General features: G+C 39.1%; 1 protein-coding gene across 3 annotated transcripts; it reads left to right on the top strand.

The window, feature by feature from the left end:
* The first annotated feature begins 18,397 nt into the window (after positions 1 to 18,397).
* Positions 18,398 to 21,097, top strand: LOC142555281 (uncharacterized). Of its 3 annotated transcripts, XR_012822366.1 has the most exons (6): positions 18,398 to 18,774; positions 18,848 to 18,920; positions 20,049 to 20,100; positions 20,179 to 20,248; positions 20,371 to 20,708; positions 20,871 to 21,097. XR_012822366.1 is itself a non-coding variant. In XM_075666070.1 (5 exons), exons 1-5 carry the CDS (start codon positions 18,619 to 18,621, stop codon positions 20,443 to 20,445), a joined length of 426 nt encoding a protein of 141 aa, XP_075522185.1. In that variant the 5' UTR covers positions 18,398 to 18,618; the 3' UTR covers positions 20,446 to 20,860. The 3 variants fall into 3 exon arrangements, 2 of the variants coding, with proteins under 2 accessions (XP_075522185.1, XP_075522184.1); XM_075666070.1 differs by lacking the exon at positions 20,871 to 21,097 and having other exon boundaries at positions 20,371 to 20,860; XM_075666069.1 differs by lacking the exon at positions 20,371 to 20,708 and having other exon boundaries at positions 18,402 to 18,774.
* The last annotated feature ends 1,147 nt before the right edge of the window (positions 21,098 to 22,244 follow it).

Raw genomic sequence — 22,244 nt, 5'->3', positions numbered from 1 at the left:
AGGTTAGCACAAGTGTTGTTAGAAATGTTGGTAACACTTAAGACAACATCGGCTCGATTCCATTAGCAGTTTACTATTCAAATACATCAGGCGCAGAGGCAACACATAAGCAGAAATATTAGCAAAACAGAAACAACACAAGAGAACTAAATTCTTAGGCAAACCAAAATTAAGATAACCTCTCAACCAAACCAACCAAAACAGACCACTTAATTTTCCTCATTTCCATCATCTTCCTCATTTCCATCATCATCATCCTTGGTCCCTGACGGACCAGCTACGGTTTGATCATCTCCATCTCCCACTTTTTGTCCTGGAAAGACCGCTACTTCCAAAAAGATCCAAAACTTTCGCGCCACAGCTTCATAGTAGGCAATGTCAGCCTTGGCCTGTTCAATCGTTTGCATAGCATGATCAATAGCAGCCTTGGCTTGCTCCACCTTCGTCATAGCATGAGCAATGTGTTCATTTACGTCGGAGACAGAGATCATGATGTAATCAGTGGGCGGTGGATGAGTATGAGGGCTTCGCGGTGCAGTAGGGGCTGCAGAAGGATTACAAGGGGCAGACCAAGGAAGATCAACCTTCCTATTTCCCTTGAAGAATGCAGGAGCGATCTTGAATGGTTCACCAAGGTCAGATAAGCGTTCTCTGACATTTCTAACAAAACCTTGGGAGACAAGAAGCCCATAGATCAGACTGGGAAATGGGAGCTTCGAAGATCGCAGACCACCCGCAGCATATTGAAGCACTATGTTGAACACCAGTTGTCCAAAATCAAACACTCCATCTTGCCCGATGGAATACAGAACCAGAGTTTGATGCCTAGTGACGGTGGTGGTGTTTGTAGAAGGAGTCCAGTTGCAGATGGCCAGCTTGTGAAGAACGGAATAAAATGATGTCAGATTTGCAGCTGAAAGCTTCTGTGGATGGACCGGGAAGTGAGTAATAACGCCTCCAGTGAGGGTTGAGGTAGCCAGATCAATGTCAGGGGCAAGACCATCAATGTCCAATGGTGGGGTCTGGTAAAACTGATTGATGACAGTAGGGGTGAACTCATAGATCCTATTTCGGACAAATACTTTCTCATACTTGGCAGAGCGTTCATCACCAACGCTCAGGGACAAGGTTGGCATAGAATTCTAACACAGGCAGTCAAGAAAACGGTGTTACCGCTGATACAGTGGGAAGAAGATGGCAGTGCTTCAGAAAGGCGAGCAAATTTTGTCTTTCGAAGACAGCCTCATCAATATTTTTTTCCTCCAAAAATAAGCGATGCGCATACAGATTCCACTGATCAGAGGCTTGCACAGTGTAGAATTTTTTCGAGAAAGCCAGTAGTGAGATCATACTCAGAACCATCTGTGTTGTCCACACTGTTGGCAACATCTTCCGCAACATCTTCATCAGCAGAGGACTTTGTAGAAACATTAGGGGCAGATGAGGTAGCCTCATCAAGTGAATCATCAGTATGGTGAGAGGGGCCACCATATTCAGTACTAGCAGAGAGGCTTGCTGAGGCGTCTTTGATCTCGTCATTGCTGGAAGCAGGTGGAGGAGTGTGAGGCGTGGGCCGAGCAAATTTCTTGTTTTTCTTCAGTGTGGCCATAAATTGGGCCAGGGAGACCTCATCTTCATCGGCTTTAGATGCAGTATGTGTTTCCTGTGGAGTGATGGGTACATTAGCAGAAGAAGAAAATGTGGTCTTACCAATAGTAGCAGTAACTACAGGGACGGGCCGTTTGCGAGGAACCAGCTCAAAATCCGCACCGTCGGAGTCATCCCCCGAGGTGCTATTAGGATCAATCAGTGACGGCCGAGTGGAAGGCTGGCTCTTGTAACGGAAACGCTTCCCAGGTGTAAGATCAAGATTATATCCTGCCTGTCTTTTGGATCGTCTTCTAGGAAGAGAGGATGGATCGAAAACCCTGATGATTGGTGAGTTATCAATATCCAGTGCATTTCCAGGCTCACTGGGGGCAATGACTTCCAGAGGTTCGGGCATTAGCACAGCAGGAATAATCTGCAAGTTTTGAACATGGAGTGTTGTTGCAGATGTTGCGGGAGGCGAGGGAACATCCTCTGTATGGCCCATTTCGCTTCGGATATCATGGGGATCAAAACCCTTTCCTGCCATTTCAGAGAGTGACTTACGTGAATTTTAGAGAGAATAGCACGATTTCAAAAAAAAAATGGAGAGAAATATCAGAGAACAGATGAGGCGGTGAAAAGTGCTAGGGTTTTCAAGGAGTTTAAATGAAATGCCGGTGATCGTAATTGTGAGATAAATGAGTATAAATTAAACAATAATAATGCACAATCCCCACAACGGTAAAAAAATTTGTAACCATCCTAAGTCTAACAGTTAAAAAATGAAACGCTGAAATTGAACTGTTAACCCATCCAGGTAATTACTGGGATGATTTGTGTACAATATATTTTCAAAATGTCCAGAAATAACCCCACATCGCAATTCCTTCACTAGACATCAATGACCACATAAATTAGAGATTTTCCAAAGACTGTATTTTCACCGAATATCTCTTTGTCGACATACGCATATCCATGTGGCACAAGCAATATTCACGATGATATGTTTATGCATTACCTATTTATGCCTAATAACAAAATGTAAGAGAAATGAAAAAATGAAAACAAATATGAAATATTTTCACAAATGAAGTGTTTTCACAAATGTTGGCAACATCTTCTGACAACACGCACAATTCCAGAAAAACAATTTTGATTTTTCTTCACACTTGGTGACTTAACAGCTTTCTGATCATAGAAGTGGTAGCTCTACACCAGAAGAACGGTCTTCTTTAAGACTCCTCTAGGTAGCTTTTTCCAATTTCTTCTATTTTACCTTCTGTATGAAATTAGAAGAGGTAGCTCCCACACTAAAAGCAAAGTCTTCATTGGACTCTTTTAGTTAGCTTTTTCCATCTTTTCTTCTGATACAGAGCACATTCATGATTGATTTTGCTTTTTACTCAATCTTTTCAAGTCACTTTTCGTATGAGACAATGTCATGGAGTACATGAACATTTTTCAACTACTTTGTGATTTAATCAGATTGTTAACCATATCCAAGTGTGTCAATTAAGATAGAATAAAGAATTGTAAGTGTAACAGAAGATTAAGCAACATCATTCCAACACATCATATCACAGAATGCATGAAAATGCAGTATGTCTAAATCCTAGAAATGCACATGCATGTTAGATGTTGTCAGAGATGTTGTTAACATCTGATACAACATCTATGTATGATCAGACAGAACACATGCTGAGAGATTTCCTAAGATTGGAGAACCTCTCAAAGTCTAATGCTTTGGTGAATATATCGGCCAATTGGTTATTTGTATCAACAAATTCCATCCGAATCAATCCTTTCTCTACTAGATCTCTAATAAAGTGGTGACGGATGTGAATTTGTTTAGTACGAGAGTGTTGCACCGGATTTTTCGAAATGTTTATTGCACTAGAATTATCACAGTACGCCACTAAGGGTTCACTCTTAAGACCATAATCTTCTATCATTTGGTTCATCCACAAGAGTTGAGTGCAACCACTTCCCTCTGCCACATATTCGGATTCAGCAGTTGAAAGTGATACACAGTTCTGTTTTCTACTATGCCATGATATTAAGTTATTTCCAAGGTAAAAGCAACCTCTAGAGGTGCTTTTTCTATCATCCAAATCCCCTGCCCAATCGGCGTCAGAAAACCCTACTAGATTTGAGTTGGTGTCAAGAGTGTACCATAGTCCTAAGTCAATAGTTCCGGCTATGTATCGTAGGATATGTTTTGCGGCTTTTAAGTGGGAAATCTAAGCACTAGATTGGTATCTAGCACACAAGCATACACTAAACATGATGTCAGGACGACTGGCTGTCAAATAAAGGAGACTTCCTATGATGCTGCGGTAAAGGATGCTGTCAACATCTTCGGCCGCAACATCTTTGGATAATTTTTCATTTGAACTCATAGGTGTTTTCATATGCTTGGTGTTTTCATTAGCAAATTTCTTTACTAGATTCTTAGCATACTTACTTTGACACAAGAAGATCCCATCATGCATTTGTTTGATTTGCATACCAAGAAAAAAGTGTAATTCACCAACCATATGCTCATTTCAAATGTAGTAGACATGCTTTCAACAAAATCATTAGCGTGCTTTTGGGATGAAGAGCCGAAAATGATATCATCAACATAGATTTGACAAATGAGGATCTCGCCTTTGGATTTCTGAATAAAGAGTGTTTTATCTACCTCACATCGTTTAAATCCAATGTCAAGCAGGTAGTCAGTCAATCTGCCATACCAAACACGTGGTGCTTGCTTCAAGCCATAGAGAGCCTTTTTCAACTTGTACACATGATTCAGATTGTGTGGATCTTCGAATCCTTTAGGCTGTCTGACATGTATTTTCTCACTCAAGAAACCATTCAAAAAGGCACTTTTGACATCCATTTGAAACAGTTTTATTTTCATGTAGCATGCAATGGCTAGCAAAAGTCGGACTGACTCAATGCGGACAACAGGAGCAAACGTCTCATCGAAATCAACCCCTTCAACCTGTATGTACCCTTGAGCAGCCAACCTTGCTTTGTTTCGAATAATGTTTTCTGACTCATCAGTTTTATTTTTAAAAACCCACTTTAGTTCCAATTATATTGACATGGTCAGGAGGAGGAACTAAATCTCAAACATCATTTCGAACAAACTCTTCAAGTTCATCATGCATATCATTGATCCAAAACTCATCTTTTAAAGCTTCGTCGACATTTTTAGGTTCAATTTGGGATGCAAAGCATGAAAATCTAACATGTGAGTACATGGTACTTATGCACACTAGTCCAACCATTTTTCGGTAGTCAACTTTATCTTTCTGCCTGGTTTGGATATCCTCACGCATTCCTCCGATGATTTGAGATGATGGATGGTTCTTTTGGATTTTGCTTGGAATACACGGTCCATCATCTACTGCCTCATCATCGCTATGCTTTTCTTCAGATTCAGTGACCTCAGTGTCACGTGTTGTGCTAGATGTTGCAACATCTGGAGCAGCATCTGCATTTTCCAGTGAAACTGGATTGTCCAGAAGGTCTTCAACGTCATCTTCAGCAGTATTCTTTTTGAGATCTGCACAATCATCAAAAACAACATTAATGGATTCCATAATAGTCCTAGTTCTTAAATTAAACATGCGATAAGCTCGACTATTAGTGGCATATCCCAAAAACAAACACTTATCACTCTTTGAATCAAACTTTTCAAGTTGATCCCTGTCATTCAAAGTGTAACAAACACAACCAAAAACATGAAAATATTTAAGATTAGGTTTCTTTCCCATGATGATCTCATAAGATGTCATGGTTGAACCACTTCTTAAATAGACCCTATTTGAAATATATCATGATGTATTAAGGGATTCTGCCCAAAAACGCTTCGAGATATTCTTTGAAGCCAGCATCACCCTTGCCATTTCTTGCAAAGACCTGTTATTACGTTCGGCAATGCCATTTTGTTGTGGGGTTTTTGGTGCTGAAAATTCATGTGAAATCCCCTTCTTGTCACAAAAGGATGAGAATAAAGAGTTTTCAAATTCCTTATCATTATCAGTTCCGATCCTTCTCACCTTTAGATTATGAAAGTTTGTGATTCTTCTGACCAATTAGTTTAAACACATCAAAAGTGTCCTGATTTCTCCCTAATGAAACTTATCCATGAATATCGTGAGAAATCATCAACACAAACAAAGGAATACTTCTTACCTCCGAAGCTTTCCACTTCCATAGGACCCATAAGATCCATATGTAGTAATTCCAGACAGCATGTTGTCCCAGATGTTGGCAACACTAGGTGCGACATGCGAGTCTGTTTTCCTTTTTGACAATCTCCGCACACATATGGTATTCCGGATGAAAGATTAGGCATACCTCTTACTGCATCGTACTTACTCAAGGTTTTGAGATTTGCATGTCCTAGTTTTTTATGCCAAAGGTCAAGTTCGGTGATTTGCATATGTTTGCATGAAAGTTCTTCACCTATTTGATAGCAATTATCCGAAGACCTTGTGCCTGTCATAATGCACAAATTAGTTTCATCAAAAACTTCACAAGTATGTTTATCAAACTTAACAAGCAAATTATCATCACACAATTGACTTATGCTATCAAATTTGAATTTAATCCTTCAACATGAAGCACATTGTGGAGCTTTGGTAGTCCTTCAACATTTAATGTACCCTTGCCCACAATTTTTCCTTTAGCTCCCCCTCCATAGATCACTCTACCACAATTTTGTTCAACATAATCGAATGAGATGTTCTCTTGAACCTGTCATGTGACGTGAGCTTCCACTATCAAAGTACCAATGACATGCAGTGTTAGTTTTTAACGAAGTATAGACAACATTACAGTGAGTTTTTACCTTTGGTACCCAAATTTGTCTTACTGTAGGTCGATGATGGGAGGTGTTGCGGGTAATGTTGGACAACATTCGGGGCAACATCCGACTTGACTTTTGATTCATGCGATCATCCCTGAGTTTAAAATAGTAGGGCCTGATATGACCAGGCTTAAAGAAGTAATGACATACGTACCTTCGTTTTCTTTTCCTAGGAATGGGTGGTGCAGGTTGTCCTTTTGGTGGAGAGCTTTTTGTTGAAGATGTAGTTTGTAAAGGAGTGAATGTTTCAGTTTTTCCTTTCACAAAAACAGTCGTCTTGGAAGATTCACCGATCTCAAACACACTGTCTTTGAAGCCTAGGCCTTTTTTGTCATCTCTTCCCATCAAAAGTATGGAGTCAAGCTTGGATGTGCTTGAGTTAAACTTGGACAAAGTTTCAGTTGCCTTTTGTAGTTCTTCTTTGGTTTTATCAAGTTCCAAATCCTTCTTGCTCAAAATTACCTCAAGTTTGGCAACTACGACTTTTAGATCAACGTTCTCCTTCACAAGACTTGAGTTCAACTTGTTTCTTTTGGTCCAATCTTCAAACAACTCTTCATAAAGCTTTTGCACACTTTCAAGAGTGATTTCTTCATCATCAGCTTCTAATTCATCATCTCCACTCAAATTTCCAGAAGTTGTGGATTTCAAACATACTGAATTTTTGCAGATGTTGCGGCCAGGTGTGGCAACACCTAGGGCAACACCTAAAGGGTTCACATGCAGTCCGCGATTTTCTGTCAGTAATGCATTCAGGGAGGTTTGATTTTCTTCAACAGTGGTTTTCTCCTCAGCATCGGATTCTTCATCGCTTAGAGACACATTGTAGCCTTTGTTTTTTCGCAACCTGTTAGCACATTCATTGGCATAGTGTCCAAAGCCCTTGCACTCTTTACACTGCACCGAATCATACCTTTTGTGAATTGTATTGTCCCTTGCCTTCATTCCTTGATTGAAATTATTGCTTGGCAGGGTACTTTTGTGACCTTTCAGGTGCATGGAGGCTTGGAAATTTAGATGGTTGTGCATCCTTCTTCTTATCTCTGATTCTTTTCAAGTAGTCACCAAATTTTTTTGTAATAAATGAGATAGAATCCTCGCAGAGATCAAAATCATTGACTTCTTGAGATATTTGAAGGAGTTCATTGTAGGAGTCATTTGAAGCTTGGAATGCGATTGTCTTCCCTTTATCCTTCTTTTGCATGTCCAGGTTCATCTCAAAAGTACGGAGTGAACTGATAAGATCTTCCAATGCCATCTGAGAAGTGTCCTTAGCCTCATCTATTGCGCAAATTTTTATGTTGAATCTTTTGGGCAGAAAACGGAGGACCTTGCTAACTAGACGCTCATTAGAGATAGAGTCTCCAATACTGAATGCCTCATTAGCAATTTCCCGTAGGCGACGATCGTAATCGAGTATGTTCTCAGATTCTTCCATCCTCATCATCTCGAATTTGGAAGTGAGCATCATCAATCTGGTTCGTCACACACTCTCAGAACCTTCACAGTGTCTTTGGAGAGTATCCCATGCACTTTTAGCAGAAGTACAGTTTGTGATTAAACTGAACATGTTCATGTCAACCGATGTAAATATTGCATTCAAGGCCTTTGAGTTGTAGTTGGAATTTTGCACTTCATCAGCAGTCCAGTCAGTTTCAGGCTTTGGCAAGTTGTCACCCTCTTGATCTAATGTGGGGACCCGGGCTCTAACTCAATACTTTTCGGGATTAATCGGATCTTTATTCAAAAATGTGGGTCAAAATTTTGCCTTTTAACATTAATTCAAATGTATATAAACAGCATAAGATAGTTCTTCATTTTATTTCAATAAACATAATTACATGTCTTATTCTAATACATTCATATAAACCATTATTTAATACAAACTACAACCACAAGTAGTACAAGTCTCGTAAGAAACAACTAGTAATCTTCTGCGCCCGAAGTCACCACGCTATCTCGAACTCATCTCTGTCGTGACCCAGATCCTGCCCCACCTGTTGTTATGCACATATACAGACATAACAACAGCCGGAAACTCCGGTGAGAACAAATCCCAGTATAAAACATGTATGCATGCTAATACATAGTCATAAATCATGCATGAAAGCAATAACAATGGGTTCCATAGTCTATGAAACCAATCTATATGAGCATGCAATTCAAATGAAATCATGTCTTGACTCGACTCGACTCTACTCTAGGGATCCCGATGTGAATAAGACGTCACTGTCTGTCACCTACCCTCCCAATCGGGGTAACTGTACGTCTTATTCCTAGACTTCGGTCATGTCTGTATCGAATGTCTACAATCGGAGTGAATCTGATCCGAAGCGTCGATACCACCGAACATCTAGTTTGGCAAGTCTGCCAATGACTCTCCTATCTCAAAGGCTTGAATATAAATCTATAAACAAGACAGCATCATATCAAGAGATTTGAACATAAATCTATAAAAAAATCAAATTCATATCAAAAGATAAACAAAAATTCTAGTATGTGATTTGGTTGGGAAACTCAAATTGAATCTCATTTGAGTTGTGTCTTCCCCAAACAAAACATGAATTATACCTTTCTTGTCGTTGGAATAATTCGAAGTCTCGAAGTAGGGATATCGAACCTGTCAATCCAAATCTGAAATGACAATGTTGAGATGCACAATATCAAATCATAACTCCAACTAATGCTAGTACGGTTTAATATCAAATCTTGATACAATTCGACGGTATAACGGCATAGTTTCTCGATACCGATCATCCAATAACAATCAACATATTATCCACAAGCCATAACATCAATAACAACAATCATAATCTCCCGAAATCTGCTTTATCTCAACTCATACAAGATGGAATTTCATAACAATAGCATACAGTGTCCGTTCTTCGATCCGGTTGCAAATATACTATGTCCAACATGTCAAGAATACATAATAACCATCATATCATAATTTTTCAACACATGGAATCTAAATCATGCTGAAGCATAACCCAACTTACATCCTCTTGTAGCCTTTGAAGTGAGGAACAATAATCTAAGCTTGGATTAACTTTTGGATGAGTAATTCTTACACCACCAAATGATAAAGATGGAGGGAAAGGCTTGAAGAAACTCTCTCCATCGTTGCTGGTATGCTGGAATGAAGAAGAAGTGAGTCATGCTCAACTTATATATACCTCAGGCCATGTGTCAACATAAAATTCAAAGGTGGATTTCTCGCACCAAGCACCGCGGGTGCGCTCCGTCTAGACCGCGGGTGCGCTTAAGCTTCGGTAGTCCATTCATTTTCCAAAATCGACGACCGCGGTTGCGCTACATATAAGACCGCGGGTGCGGTGACATCAATGCGGGTGCGGTTACGTTTGAACCGCGGGTGCGGTGTCATTTCTGTAAATATTTTCCAACTCTCTGTCCATCAACCGCGGGTGCACTCCTTCTTGGACCGCGGGTGCGGTGACCCTACTGTAAAAATGGCTAACTTTCTGTCCAAGCACCGCGGGTGCGGTGCTTCTCTAGGCGCGGGTGCGGTCCCTTTCTTCAAGCAACACTTCATCTTTTCATTTTATCCACATACAATCTAGGGCCTTACATTTCTCCCCCTCTTAGATATTAGTTCGTCCTCGAACGTGAAATCAATTAATCAAAGTATGTACAAACAGCAGTAAAATCAAAAGCTGAATAAATACTCGCATCATGAGAATAACTCGGGATATTTCTGTCTCATATCTGCTTCTGTCTCCCAAGTCGCTTCCTCGGTGCCATGACGACTCCACTGGACTTTCACTAGCGGAATAGTCTTCGTTCTGAGCTGTTTCTCTTTCCGATCAAGAATTTGTATTGGTTGTTCAACGTAACTCAACGTCTGATTCAGCTCAGCTTCGTCAGGCCGAATGACATAAGAATAATCTGGCATGTATCTACGTAGCATCGATACATGAAAAACATCATGTATCCCGGATAGAGAAGGAGGAAGAGCCAATCGATATGCTCGATCGCCAATCTTTTCAAGAATCTCGTATGGACCGATGTATCTAGGAGACAATTTCCCACGTTTGCCAAATCTGACAATGCCTCGGAAAGGTGAAATCTTCAAAAACACTCTGTCTCCTTGTTCAAATACTAATGGTCTACGTCTGATATTGGCATACTTGGCTTGCCTATCCTGTGCCGTCTTCATTCGCTTCTGAATGATCTTCACCTTTTCAGTCATTTCCCGAATCATATCAGGCCCAAGTTCTGGTACTTCAGATATATCATCCCAGTACAACGGAGATCTGCACTTTTTGCCATACAATGCTTCAAACGGTGCCATCTCTATGCTCGTTTGATAGCTGTTGTTGTACGAGAATTCACACAACGGTAGTGAATCTTGCCAACTAGTGCCAAAGTCTAGCACTACAGCTCTCAACATGTCCTCTAAAGTCTGGATAGTCCGTTCTGACTGTCCATCTGTCTGGGGATGATAAGCAGTGCTCAGGTGCAATGTCATACCTAAAGCCTGCTGCAGACTGTGCCAAAAGTGAGAAGTGAATCGTGGATCACGATCTGATACGATAGACTTCGGCACACCATGCAATCTGACTACCTCTCTGACATATATCTCAGCCATCTGATCGTGTCGGTATGTCATTCTGTATGGAATAAAACACGTTGATTTGGTTAATCTGTCAATAATGACCCAAATCGCGTCACAGCCTCGGGATGATCGAGGTAACTTCGTCACGAAATCCATGGAAATGTGATCCCATTTCCATTCTGGAATAGACAAACTCTGAAGTAAACCTCCGGGCTTCTTTCTCTCAGCCTTCACCTGTTGGCAATTTAAACACTTAGACACAAATTCGGCAATGTCTGACTTCATCTGTTTCCACCAGAACTGTGTCTTTAGATCGTTGTACATCTTCCTGCCACCAGGATGAATACTGAACCGACTACAGTGCGCTTCTGACATAATCTGTTGTTTCAATTCTGGTACATCTGGCACTACAAGACGGTTATTCACGTACATAACATCATCATGTACCTGATATTCAGACTGATGTCCTGATCTGATCATCTGAATTGACTTCTGTATATTCTGATCTGTTCTTTGAGCTTCTTTGATTTTCATAATCAAATCTGGCTCAACTTGAATCGTGGCAAGTCTCAATGGTCTACTATCTGTGTCAAATGCTAAACCAGACAAACAACAATCTTCAACTAAATTCGAAACACCTAGAGTCGATAAGGATAGGGCACAAACCTTTCGACTCAAGGAATCTGCTGCTGCATTTGACTTCCCTGGATAGTACTTGATTTCGCAATCAAAATCTTTCAGTAGATCAAGCCATCTACGCTGCCTCATGTTCAACTCTGACTGAGAAAACAGATACTTCAGGCTTTTATGGTCAGAGTAAATTTCAAATTTTCACCATAAAGATAATGACGCCAAATCTTTAATGCAAATACGATAGCCGCCAATTCAAGATCATGAATGGGGTATCGAATCTCGTGTGGCTTAAGCTGTCTAGAGGCATATGCGATCACATGACCCCGCTGCATAAGAACACATCCTAGCCCTCTGTGAGATGCATCGCAATATACAACGAAATCGCCAGTACCTGAAGGAATCATCAAGACAGGTGCACTGGTCAGCCTCTTCTTCAATTCTAAGAAACTGGATTCACAATCTTCAGACCACACAAACGGCGTATTCTTTTGCGTCAACTGGGTAATCGGCTTCGCAATACTGGAGAAATCTTTGATAAATCGTCGATAGTACCCTGCTAGACCCATGAAACTGCGTATCTCAGGCACCGAAGTCGGTCTCGGCCAATTGATCACAGTTCCCACTTTACTCGGATCCACGGAAATACCATCTCCAGATATGATATGACCCAAGAAGACAACTTGATTCAACCAAAACTCACACTTTGACAATTTAGCATACAGCCTCTCATTTCTCAGTGTCTGCAATACAATTCTTAGATGCTCTGCATGCTCATTTCTATTCTTAGAATACACCAAAATATCATCGATAAAAACAATTACAAACTCATCTAAATACCTCTCGAAAACACGGTTCATCAACCCCATAAACACCGCTGGAGCATTCGTTAAACCAAAAGGCATGACAATAAATTCGTAATGTCCATACCTGGTTCGAAATGCTGTCTTTGGTATATCAATATCTCGTACTCGCAGCTGGTGATATCCAGATCTCATATCGATCTTGGAATAGATAGAAGATCCCTGCAACTGATCAAATAAGTCGTCGATACGAGGCAAAGGATATTTGTTCTTTATCGTTGCCTTGTTCAGTTGCCTGTAATCTATACACAATCTCATAGAACCGTCTTTCTTTCGCACAAATAGCACTGGTGCGCCCCAAGGAGATACACTGGGTCTGATATATCCCTTGGCTAGAAGATCTTCTAGTTGTGCTTTCAATTCTTTCAACTCTATAGGCGCCATCCTATACGGAGCTCGAGATATAGGAACGGTACCTGGAATAAGATCAATGCTAAAATCCATCTCTCGAGCTGGAAGGTAACCCCGGAATCTCATCTGAAAATACATCTGCAAACTCCCGTACGACTGGCACATCTGCCAATGCCGGGCTCGATTTCAGTAAATCTACTGAATAAATAAGGAACCCTTCTGCTCCTTGTTGCAAAAATTTACTCATAGTCAAAGTAGATACTAAGGGAATCCGAGATCTGGAACCCTTACCATAGAATTTCCACTCCTCTGTCATTTCAGGTCTGAATCTGACAATCTTGTGAAAACAGTCTACGGTGGCTCTGTACTTAGTCAACATATCAATCCCGACAATACAATCAAAATCAGATAAACCAAGTACAACACATTCTAAATCAATCTCATGCCCTTCAAACTGTAGTATGCAATGTCTAACTGAAGTCACAGATATCAGACCACTTCCCAACGGAGAAGAAATAGACACTACAGTGGACAATGACTCGACAGGCAATACATGTGTCAATGCAAAACGTTCTGATATGAATGTATGTGATGCACCTGTATCTATCAATACATATGCAGGATAACCGCAAAGAAAACAGTTACCTGCAATCACATCGTCTGGCGCATCCTGGGCTTGCTCCTCGGTCAGTGCAAACACCCTAGCATGTGGTCTGGGAGGTTGGCTCACTGTCTGGCCACCTCTGGCTCTAGGTTGAGACTGTGTAGGCATAGGTTGGAAGGAATGGACAGACGAAGCTTGCCTCTCAGGCTGAGTCACTGATGCTGATGACCCTGCACTCTGAAATCTCTGTGCACCTCTCTGGGGACAGACTCTGGCAAAATGTCCCTGTTGCTTACATATGTTACATCTGCCCATCACTCCCTGACACTGCTCTGTGGCATGTCGGCCTCCACAAGTAGTACAATATACACCTGTCACATCTATACTCTGGCCAGGACCTCTCTGTCTTGACCCACTGGAGCTCGATGAACTGCTCCCTGCTCTCTTGAACTGCTTACCCTTAGCTTTCAAAAAATCCTTCTTCCCACTACTACTGATTCCAGTATCAAATCGAGGAGGAGGTGGTGGAAACTGTGTGGCGAACGGTGGCGGTCTCTGACCCTGAACACTATAGGAAGCCCCTCGCTGCCTAATCAAGCCAGCCTTTGCTCCCTTCGCTCTGTTCAGTGCATCAGAAAAGGTATTGGGTCGTCCCGTGTTCACCAAGGTGAAAATGTCAGGATTTAAGCCATTGATGAACTGATCGGCAACTGCCTCATCATTTCCTGCTACATGAGATGCAAATCGAAGCAATGACGAGAATTTGGCAACATACTCCTCTATGTTCCACTGGCCCTGTCTCAAGTTGGCGAATTCTGCCCCTTTATCTTTTCGGTAAGACACTGGAAAGAAACGTTGATAAAATTCATCTTTAAAAACTTTCCAAGTAATATCAATACCTCGATGTTCTAAGGCTCGTTTCGCTGTAAGCCACCAACTCTTGGCCACTTCTTGCAATTGATGTCCAACCAGCTTCACTCTACGTTCATCTGTATAGGCAAGTGATTCGAATAACATCTCTATATCGTCTAACCAGCTCTCACAATCCACTGCATTTTCTGTGCCCTTCAAGGTAGGTGGATGGAATGATTGAAATCTCTTCAACAAAGTCTCCATCGGTGTAGCAGTTACGTCCATCTGAGTACCCGACGTACTATCCTGTTCTGGTACTTGACCTGCAGCTGGTTGTGGTATTCTTCTAGGCGGCATATCTGATTATCAAACAGATTAGGATACAATCTGTCTCAGCCCTCCTCTGATCATATACCTCTGATCCAGAATCGGTTCTGATTCAGTCTTTACAAGTATATGCTGTAACTCAATTCAGATACAATACAACATATAATAGGGAAAGCATTATATCATGCTAGCACATCAAAAGCAAGGAAGAAGACTCGATCTACCCCGCTCATTCTATTCTATCTCAGTCTACAGAACCTACAGCTCTGATACCATCTGTTGTGGGGACCCGGGCTCTAACTCAATTCTTTTCGGGATTAATCGGATCTTTATTCAAAAATGTGGGTCAAAATTTTGCTTTTTAACATTAATTCAAATGTATATAAACATCATAAGATAGTTCTTCATTTTATTTCAATAAACATAATTACATGTCTTATTCTAATACATTCATATAAACCGGTATTTAATACAAACTACAACCACAAGTAGTACAAGTCTCGTAAGAAACAACTAGTAATCTTCTGCTCCCGAAGTCACCACGCTATCTCGAACTCATCTCTGTCGTGACCCAGATCATGCCCCACCTGTTGTTATGCACACATACAGACATAACAACAGCCGAAAACTTCGGTGAGAACAAATCCCAGTATAAAACATGTATGCATGCTAATACATAGTCATAAATCATGCATGAAAGCAATAACAATGGGTTCCATAGTCTATGAAACCAATCTATATGAGCATGCAATTCAAATGAAATCATGTCTTGACTCGACTCGACTCTACTCTAGGGATCCCGGTGTGAATAAGACGTCACTGTCTGTCACCTACCCTCCCAATCGGGGTAACTGTACGTCTTATTCCTAGACTTCGGTCGTGTCTGTATCGAATGTCTAGAATCGAAGTGAATCTGATCCGAAGCGTCGATACCACCGAACATCTAGTTTGGCAAGTCTGTCAATGACTCTCCTATCTCAAAGGCTTGAATATAAATCTATAAACAAGACAGCATCATATCAAGAGATTTGAATATAAATCTATAAACAAATCAAATTCATATCAAAAGATAAACAACAATTCTAGTATGTGATTTGGTTGGGAAACTCAAATTGAATCTCATTTGAGTTGTGTCTTCCCCAAACAAAACATGAATTATACCTTTCTTGTCGTTGGAATAATTCGAAGTCTCGAAGTAGGGATATCGAACCTGTCAATCCAAATCTGAAATGACAATGTTGAGATGCACAATATCAAATCATAACTCCAACTAATGCTAGTACGGTTTAATATCAAATCTTGATACAATTCGACGGTATAACGGCATAGTTTCTCGATACCGATCATCCAATAACAATCAACATATTATCCACAAGCCATAACATCAATAACAACAATCATAATCTCCCGAAATCTGCTTTATCTCAACTCATACAAGATAGAATTTCATAACAATAGCATACAGTGTCCGTTCTTCGATCCGGTTGCAAATATACTATGTCCAACATGTCAAAAATACATAATAACCATCATATCATAATTTTTCAACACATGGAATCTAAATCATGCTGAAGCATAACCCAACTTACATCCTCTTGTAGCCTTTGAAGTGAGGAACAAGAATCTAAGCTTGGATTAACTTTTGGATGAGTAATTCTTACACCACCAAATGATAAAGATGGAGGGAAAGGCTTGAAGAAACTCTCTCCATCGTTGCTGGTATGCTGGAATGAAGAAGAAGTGAGTCATGCTCAACTTATATATACCTCAGGCCATGTGTCAACATAAAATTCAAAGGTGGATTTCTCGCACCGCGGGTGCGCTTCGTCTAGACCGCGGGTGCGCTTAAGCTTCGGTAGTCCATTCATTTTCCAAAATCGACGACCGCGGGTGCGCTACATATAAGACCGCGGGTGCGGCGACATCAACGCGGGTGCGGTTACGTTTGAACCGCAGGTGCGGTGTCATTTCTGTAAATACTTTCCAACTCTCTGTCCATCAACCGCGGGTGCACTCCTTCTTGGACCGCGGGTGCGGTGACCCTACTGTAAAAATGGCTAACTTTCTATCCATGCACCGCGGGTGCGGTGCTTCTCTAGGCGCGGGTGCGGTCCCTTTCTTCAAGCAACACTTCATCTTTTCATTTTATCCACATACAATCTAGGGCCTTACATCTAACGTGACTGGTGGATTTCATCCATTGATGACGCGCTGCCATGCCCGTTCATCTATAGATTTTATGTAGTATCTTATTTTGACCTTCCATAGGCTGTAATTGGTACCATCTAGGACTGATGGTCGAAGTGCTTCACTTGCAAATGAAGTGTCCATTTGATTTATTCACTGTCAAACAAAACAAAAACCAGAATCAGCACTTAGTACATCATGAGTAGGCTCTGATACCACTTGTTAGAATTATTTTGTCCGACAGATGCTCAAAATAATAAGAATATCAGTATATGATGTAAAATAAAAAATTTGTGTTTTTTCATAATTAGGTGTTGTTCCAGATGTTACAACATCTGGGACAACATGCAGCGGAAAATCGTATTTTGTAACACAAATTGACTTTAAATAAACAAATTAGACGATATTAAATTTGCACAAGTATACTTGTGCGATGCCTTATGGCAAAAATATATCACTAGAAAAACCAATCGTTTACAAAAATCAATCACTAGTGATTCTCATTAAAATCAGTTTCCCAACAAGTTGAGAAAACAAATGCTTTCTAAAACAAATAACCAGAATAAACTAAAACAAGAAAGCAAGACGTGTTGCTAAAAAGTAGATCCACGAGAAGCAATCTTCGGCCAACTTCCTCACAGATGTTGTCCGCAGATGTTCGCAACATTCACAGCAACACTCTATCACACTCTTCATAGCACTTCTCTTGAATAAGGTTTTCTCTGAATTCCTGAACGTGCACACGTGAGTGAATATTGACCGAGCGAGGAGAGGAGAGCTCAAAGATGTCTTGGTCTCTTATTTATAGATGTGGAGTTTCATTCCATAAGGTAACCTACTTCACAAGGAAATATAAGAGTTTTGTTAGGAATAAACTCTTTTTAAACACTACTACCATATCTCATCAATTCATTATCACAAATATCATATCTGCGAATATATTTAAATGATTATCTCATTATCTAGGAAAGGCAAAATCAGATTAAATATTTACTTAGTCAAGGCAACAGGGAAAGCATGTTGTTAAGGAAATAATTTAAGTCAAGAAATATATCAATTAAATTCGAAAATAATATATCCCTTCATATTGAGTTCTTAAAATAATCAAATAATTACCAATGTGATAAAAAAGAAATAAAAATGGTAGTTCATTCGAGATTCATCTATCTATTTCGAAAAATTAAAATAAAAAAAATTCATCTATCCATGTCTACATAACAATCCATTTTGGATTCGATTTTTTTTATATATAAATTGTTTATAAATGATACAAATATTAAAGAGTAGGTCTATTGTAAGACAGTATCACGAATCTTTATCTGTGAGACAAGTCAACCTTACCGATATTCACAATAAAAAGTAATAATTTTTCATGGATGACCAAAATAAGATATCCGTCCCACAAAATACGACCCGTGAGACGGTCTCACACAAGTTTTTGTCAATATTAAAATAGAAGTTCAAAAGTCACAAATTTTTCAAAATAATATTTCTGCTCTATTTTTATTTTTTTTTATTTTTTTCCTTGAAAATAAAAGGAGTTGAGCCCAGTTGAAAATTCTTATTTCGGCCTATCCATGGATATCTAGGGTTCATTTTACAGTGCAGTGGCCACTATGATCACTGTATAAAAACCCTATTTCAAACCTGGAAACCAAATTCAAACCTCGAAATCCGAAAAAACTAGTTCAAATCAACCAATCGACCTCACTCTGATGCAATCAAACGAAATCCAATCTGAGATGGACTCTTGTTGAGATCTGTAGGGTGGGAAATGGGGCAAATCGCTAATGGTAAATCTAAGAAGGAAGTAAAGAAAGAAGAGGAAGAGGAAGAGGAAGAGGAACAGGAACATGAACAGGAACAGGAAGAGCAAGACGGGCTCTCCGTGCACTCTCCTTGCAAAATTTCTAGCTCCGCACTCCGCAAGGTAACCGATATTTTCATTACCCGCGCGTAACACCTAGAAATCGCAGCTGATTGTTTGATTCATTGATTTTCAGGAGAATACAGAGGTGGAAGTGGAGCTGAGATTATTGGAAGCTCTGGAGATATATCCTCCCGCCAAACTACGAGGTGTTTTGATTTCTTCTTTATATTTTTATCTTTTTCGTTGCTTAGATTTTGCATTTGTCGTGTATCTGTAAATTTGGATTCGATTGTGGATGATTGCTATTTAATTTGTTCAGGTGATTAATAACTTCTGGATGAAATGGCTGAAATTTATTTAGTTTAAATAATTTTCTGAAAGAGCTAAAGTCCCATGTGTTTCTACTTTCTAGGTAGTGTTACGAACTAATCACCTTTTTTTTAGAGGTTTCAAACACTCCTTGACATCTGTAGCTAGAGCCCCGTGTAAAATTATAATGAGCTAGAAATTTTTGTGTTGTGGAATTTACAGTTAAAAATCTCAAGCGACTGTTTTTTTGTTATTACTGTAAGCACCTTATAGGTGAAATTATATTGAAAACTTAAGTGTTCAAATTTGAAAATAATACTTTGAAGGTGATAGAATTCATAGATATTTATTTTTTCCTCTATTTAGCAAAATCGTGAAATATAATATTTGAAATTTTTATGATTCCATAAAGCAAGGCAAAAAACATCTATATTTTTCTATTACATTCAAAATGCTATTTTGAATAGGGGAATTTCAACTTTTTTTGTCATATATAAACTCATAGAAGACACGTTCACCACAAAAATTGGTCAGCATGGGGGTTTTTAGTTATGAAGTTAATAACATTGAGGGTTTTTAGCTTATTAATTTTTTTAAGGAAGACTTTAGCCACAAATTTAACAGCACCGGAGTATTTGGCTCGTCATTTTTCGTAGGGGGTTTCAGTTTCAAACTGAAAATATAGGGAGTTTTAGCATATTGTTTTTTCTTTCAAGGGAAGTTTTTAGCAAATTTTAGAGAAGCGCATTGGTTGTTTTTGCAAGTTACCTTATTTTTTCATCTCTCACAAGCTGGAATTAACTATTAGTGGTATGCCTAATTGGTTTGCCAAAGATACTCTATGGGTTATTGGCTGTTTATTTATGTTAAATAAATTATGCAAATGTTAAATAAATGAGAATAGTTTATACGAAACGAATTTGGCCAAGCTTCCCTCTTTTGAGCATACTGTTTTGGTAATTAATTCTTAAGAAGATCTTTTATTTAATAGTTGTTTGTAATGAAATATTTCTTGTGTATAACAGGTGTGCATAGGCACTTCGTACTATATGGTCTAACAGAATATATGCGCAGAAGGTTACGTTATGCTATCTTGGCTTTCATATTACTCTTACCGTGATCATCATGTTGAGGCTTTGATCTTACAATTTGCAGTTTCAGTAGGCCCTTTACTGCAGAAGATGTACTTAAGTTGCTTGACCACTTTTACAACTTGGAAATGGTGGTATGTTTCTTCCTCCTTCACTCTTCAACTAATTTCATGCACAAAAAGATATATCAAAATGTCTAATTAAGTGCTGTTTTCGAATTTATTTGTATGAAACTTTTCTGGGTTTGACTCGACAGTCGAAGCCCAAACTTGATAAAGTAGATGTGATACAAGAATGCAAACGAGTATGGAGTCCAAGAAGTCGGGATTGAGAATTAGATTTATCTTTACCAAATAGGATATCAGAATTATATCTTCTCATCCTAGTAGCTTTACATCATTATTTTATATTATACAATTGTAGATCTTATAGCACCGAGGTTGCTGTTTTATTCTAATGTCATTTCTGCTGAGCAATTGCTTTTGTGAGTAGGAAATAGATCTAAGGTTGGTACACAACATGATTTTAAACCATAGTGTTAATCCTAAAGAAGTTCAGCAACACGAATGGAGATCATGGAAGTAGACACAAAATGTATGATTTTTTTTTATTTTTTCTTGACGGGGATTGTAACATTTTGGGTTATAGCAATTCACCATTCTTTTTCTTTCACACTTTGGATGATTTATATTGGCTTCAAACTTAACAACAATTGGTAATATTGTTACATGTGATTTCCTTATTTGTCACATTCAGAAATTAGATGATGAAGATAACGAGTTTCTGACTCAGGACGAAGACTTCCGCTTGCCGCAAAGTTATTTTGCCAAAGAAGAATCCTGAATCTGATCAATGTGGTACATATTTTTTTGTTGGGCTGCTGTTTCGCTGTATGTAATCGACATTTTCGTATGCAAAGCACCAGCCTGTATTATCATATGATATTCAATGGTTATATTCATGAAGGACGTCACTAAAGCTCACCTTTTTTCGCTTACAAATTTATGTTTTGTTAAAACGAATATAACACAAGTACGAATATGCATGTGAACCTTCAAACGGAAGCTGAGGAGGCATACATCCTACTCACGAGCCATAGAACGTGAGGACAATTTAAATTGAACTAATTTTAACTACGACAAAGAATTTCTTTATATTGGTTCTTTAAATTGTTTCAATAGGTGCCCAACGAGTCAATTTGTGGCTTTAGTTTTATTGAATTTTATGTGAAAACAATGTTTATTTTAATAGTATTTTATTGTTTTATCTAATTATGTCATTTATTTTATTTGATATTAATTCAAACTGTATAGATAAAGTTCTAAAATAAATGTTGCTCGAGTTTGAAACTGGCATATGTGATGTAAATATCATGTTTCATTAGTAAGGACATAAAGATGTCTATTTATACAGATGAATTATCATTTGATGATGCACTGAATAACTCACATTCGGACTTTTCAAGTGGTTATCACTTCACATTTTTTCCTTAATTCTATCCCTTCCTCATAATCAAGCGGCTTCTACTTCTTGTTATGGGACCGCTGGTGAGTACTCCTCCATCAGTAACATCACTATTTTCTCGCACGAGTCTCCGTTTTATATTAGTAAAAGGTTCTGCAACGAACGCGTTTTTACTTCCCTTGTGTTTTCTTTGAACCTTACTACTTAAGTGATTCAACAAAGCTTCATCCAGGGTGGAGACCGTGTTTTTTTATATTAAAAGGGCTTGCTTTCTCGAACCCAAATCTCCATCACTGGAAGAAGCACCTGCACCGGTGCTGTGTAGTATATTATCAAAATTAATTTTACTCGCCAAAAGTGGATTCATGATGTCCTAGGTTGCCAATGAAAAGATCGGGCAATATACTTATCGGAAAAGCATCCAATGACACATGTTTTGAGTTTTCTAAGGTTGTTTCAAGTCTATCAAAAGATACGGTGGCAAACTCTTCCCAGTAATATGGAAACCCAAAAACAAAATGATTGCAAACCTGCCAATAAAAAGAATTTTGAAAAAAAAGGTGTTAAAACTCTTTGAAAGAAGAAAAAAATTCAATTTTTTAACTAGAAAGTTAAGGCACGGAGATGGAAAAATGAAAACAATTTGACAAGGCTGGGTAGAAGCAG

This window comes from Primulina tabacum, chromosome 9, assembly GCF_025594145.1.
Source record: "Primulina tabacum isolate GXHZ01 chromosome 9, ASM2559414v2, whole genome shotgun sequence".
NCBI lineage: Eukaryota > Viridiplantae > Streptophyta > Magnoliopsida > Lamiales > Gesneriaceae > Primulina > Primulina tabacum.
Note: the sequence above shows the minus strand (reverse complement) of the source record. Positions and strands in the feature narration are given on the sequence as shown.

Excerpts from the sequence above, each read along its gene's own strand:
- LOC142555281 (XM_075666069.1), top strand. The coding sequence starts at position 18,619 with ATGGGGCAAATCGCTAATGGTAAATCTAAGAAGGAAGTAAAGAAAGAA. Across the intron at positions 18,921-20,048 it reads TCCTCCCGCCAAACTACGAG|GTGTGCATAGGCACTTCGTA; the intron begins GTGTTTTGATTT and ends TGTGTATAACAG. Across the intron at positions 20,101-20,178 it reads ACAGAATATATGCGCAGAAG|TTTCAGTAGGCCCTTTACTG; the intron begins GTTACGTTATGC and ends TACAATTTGCAG.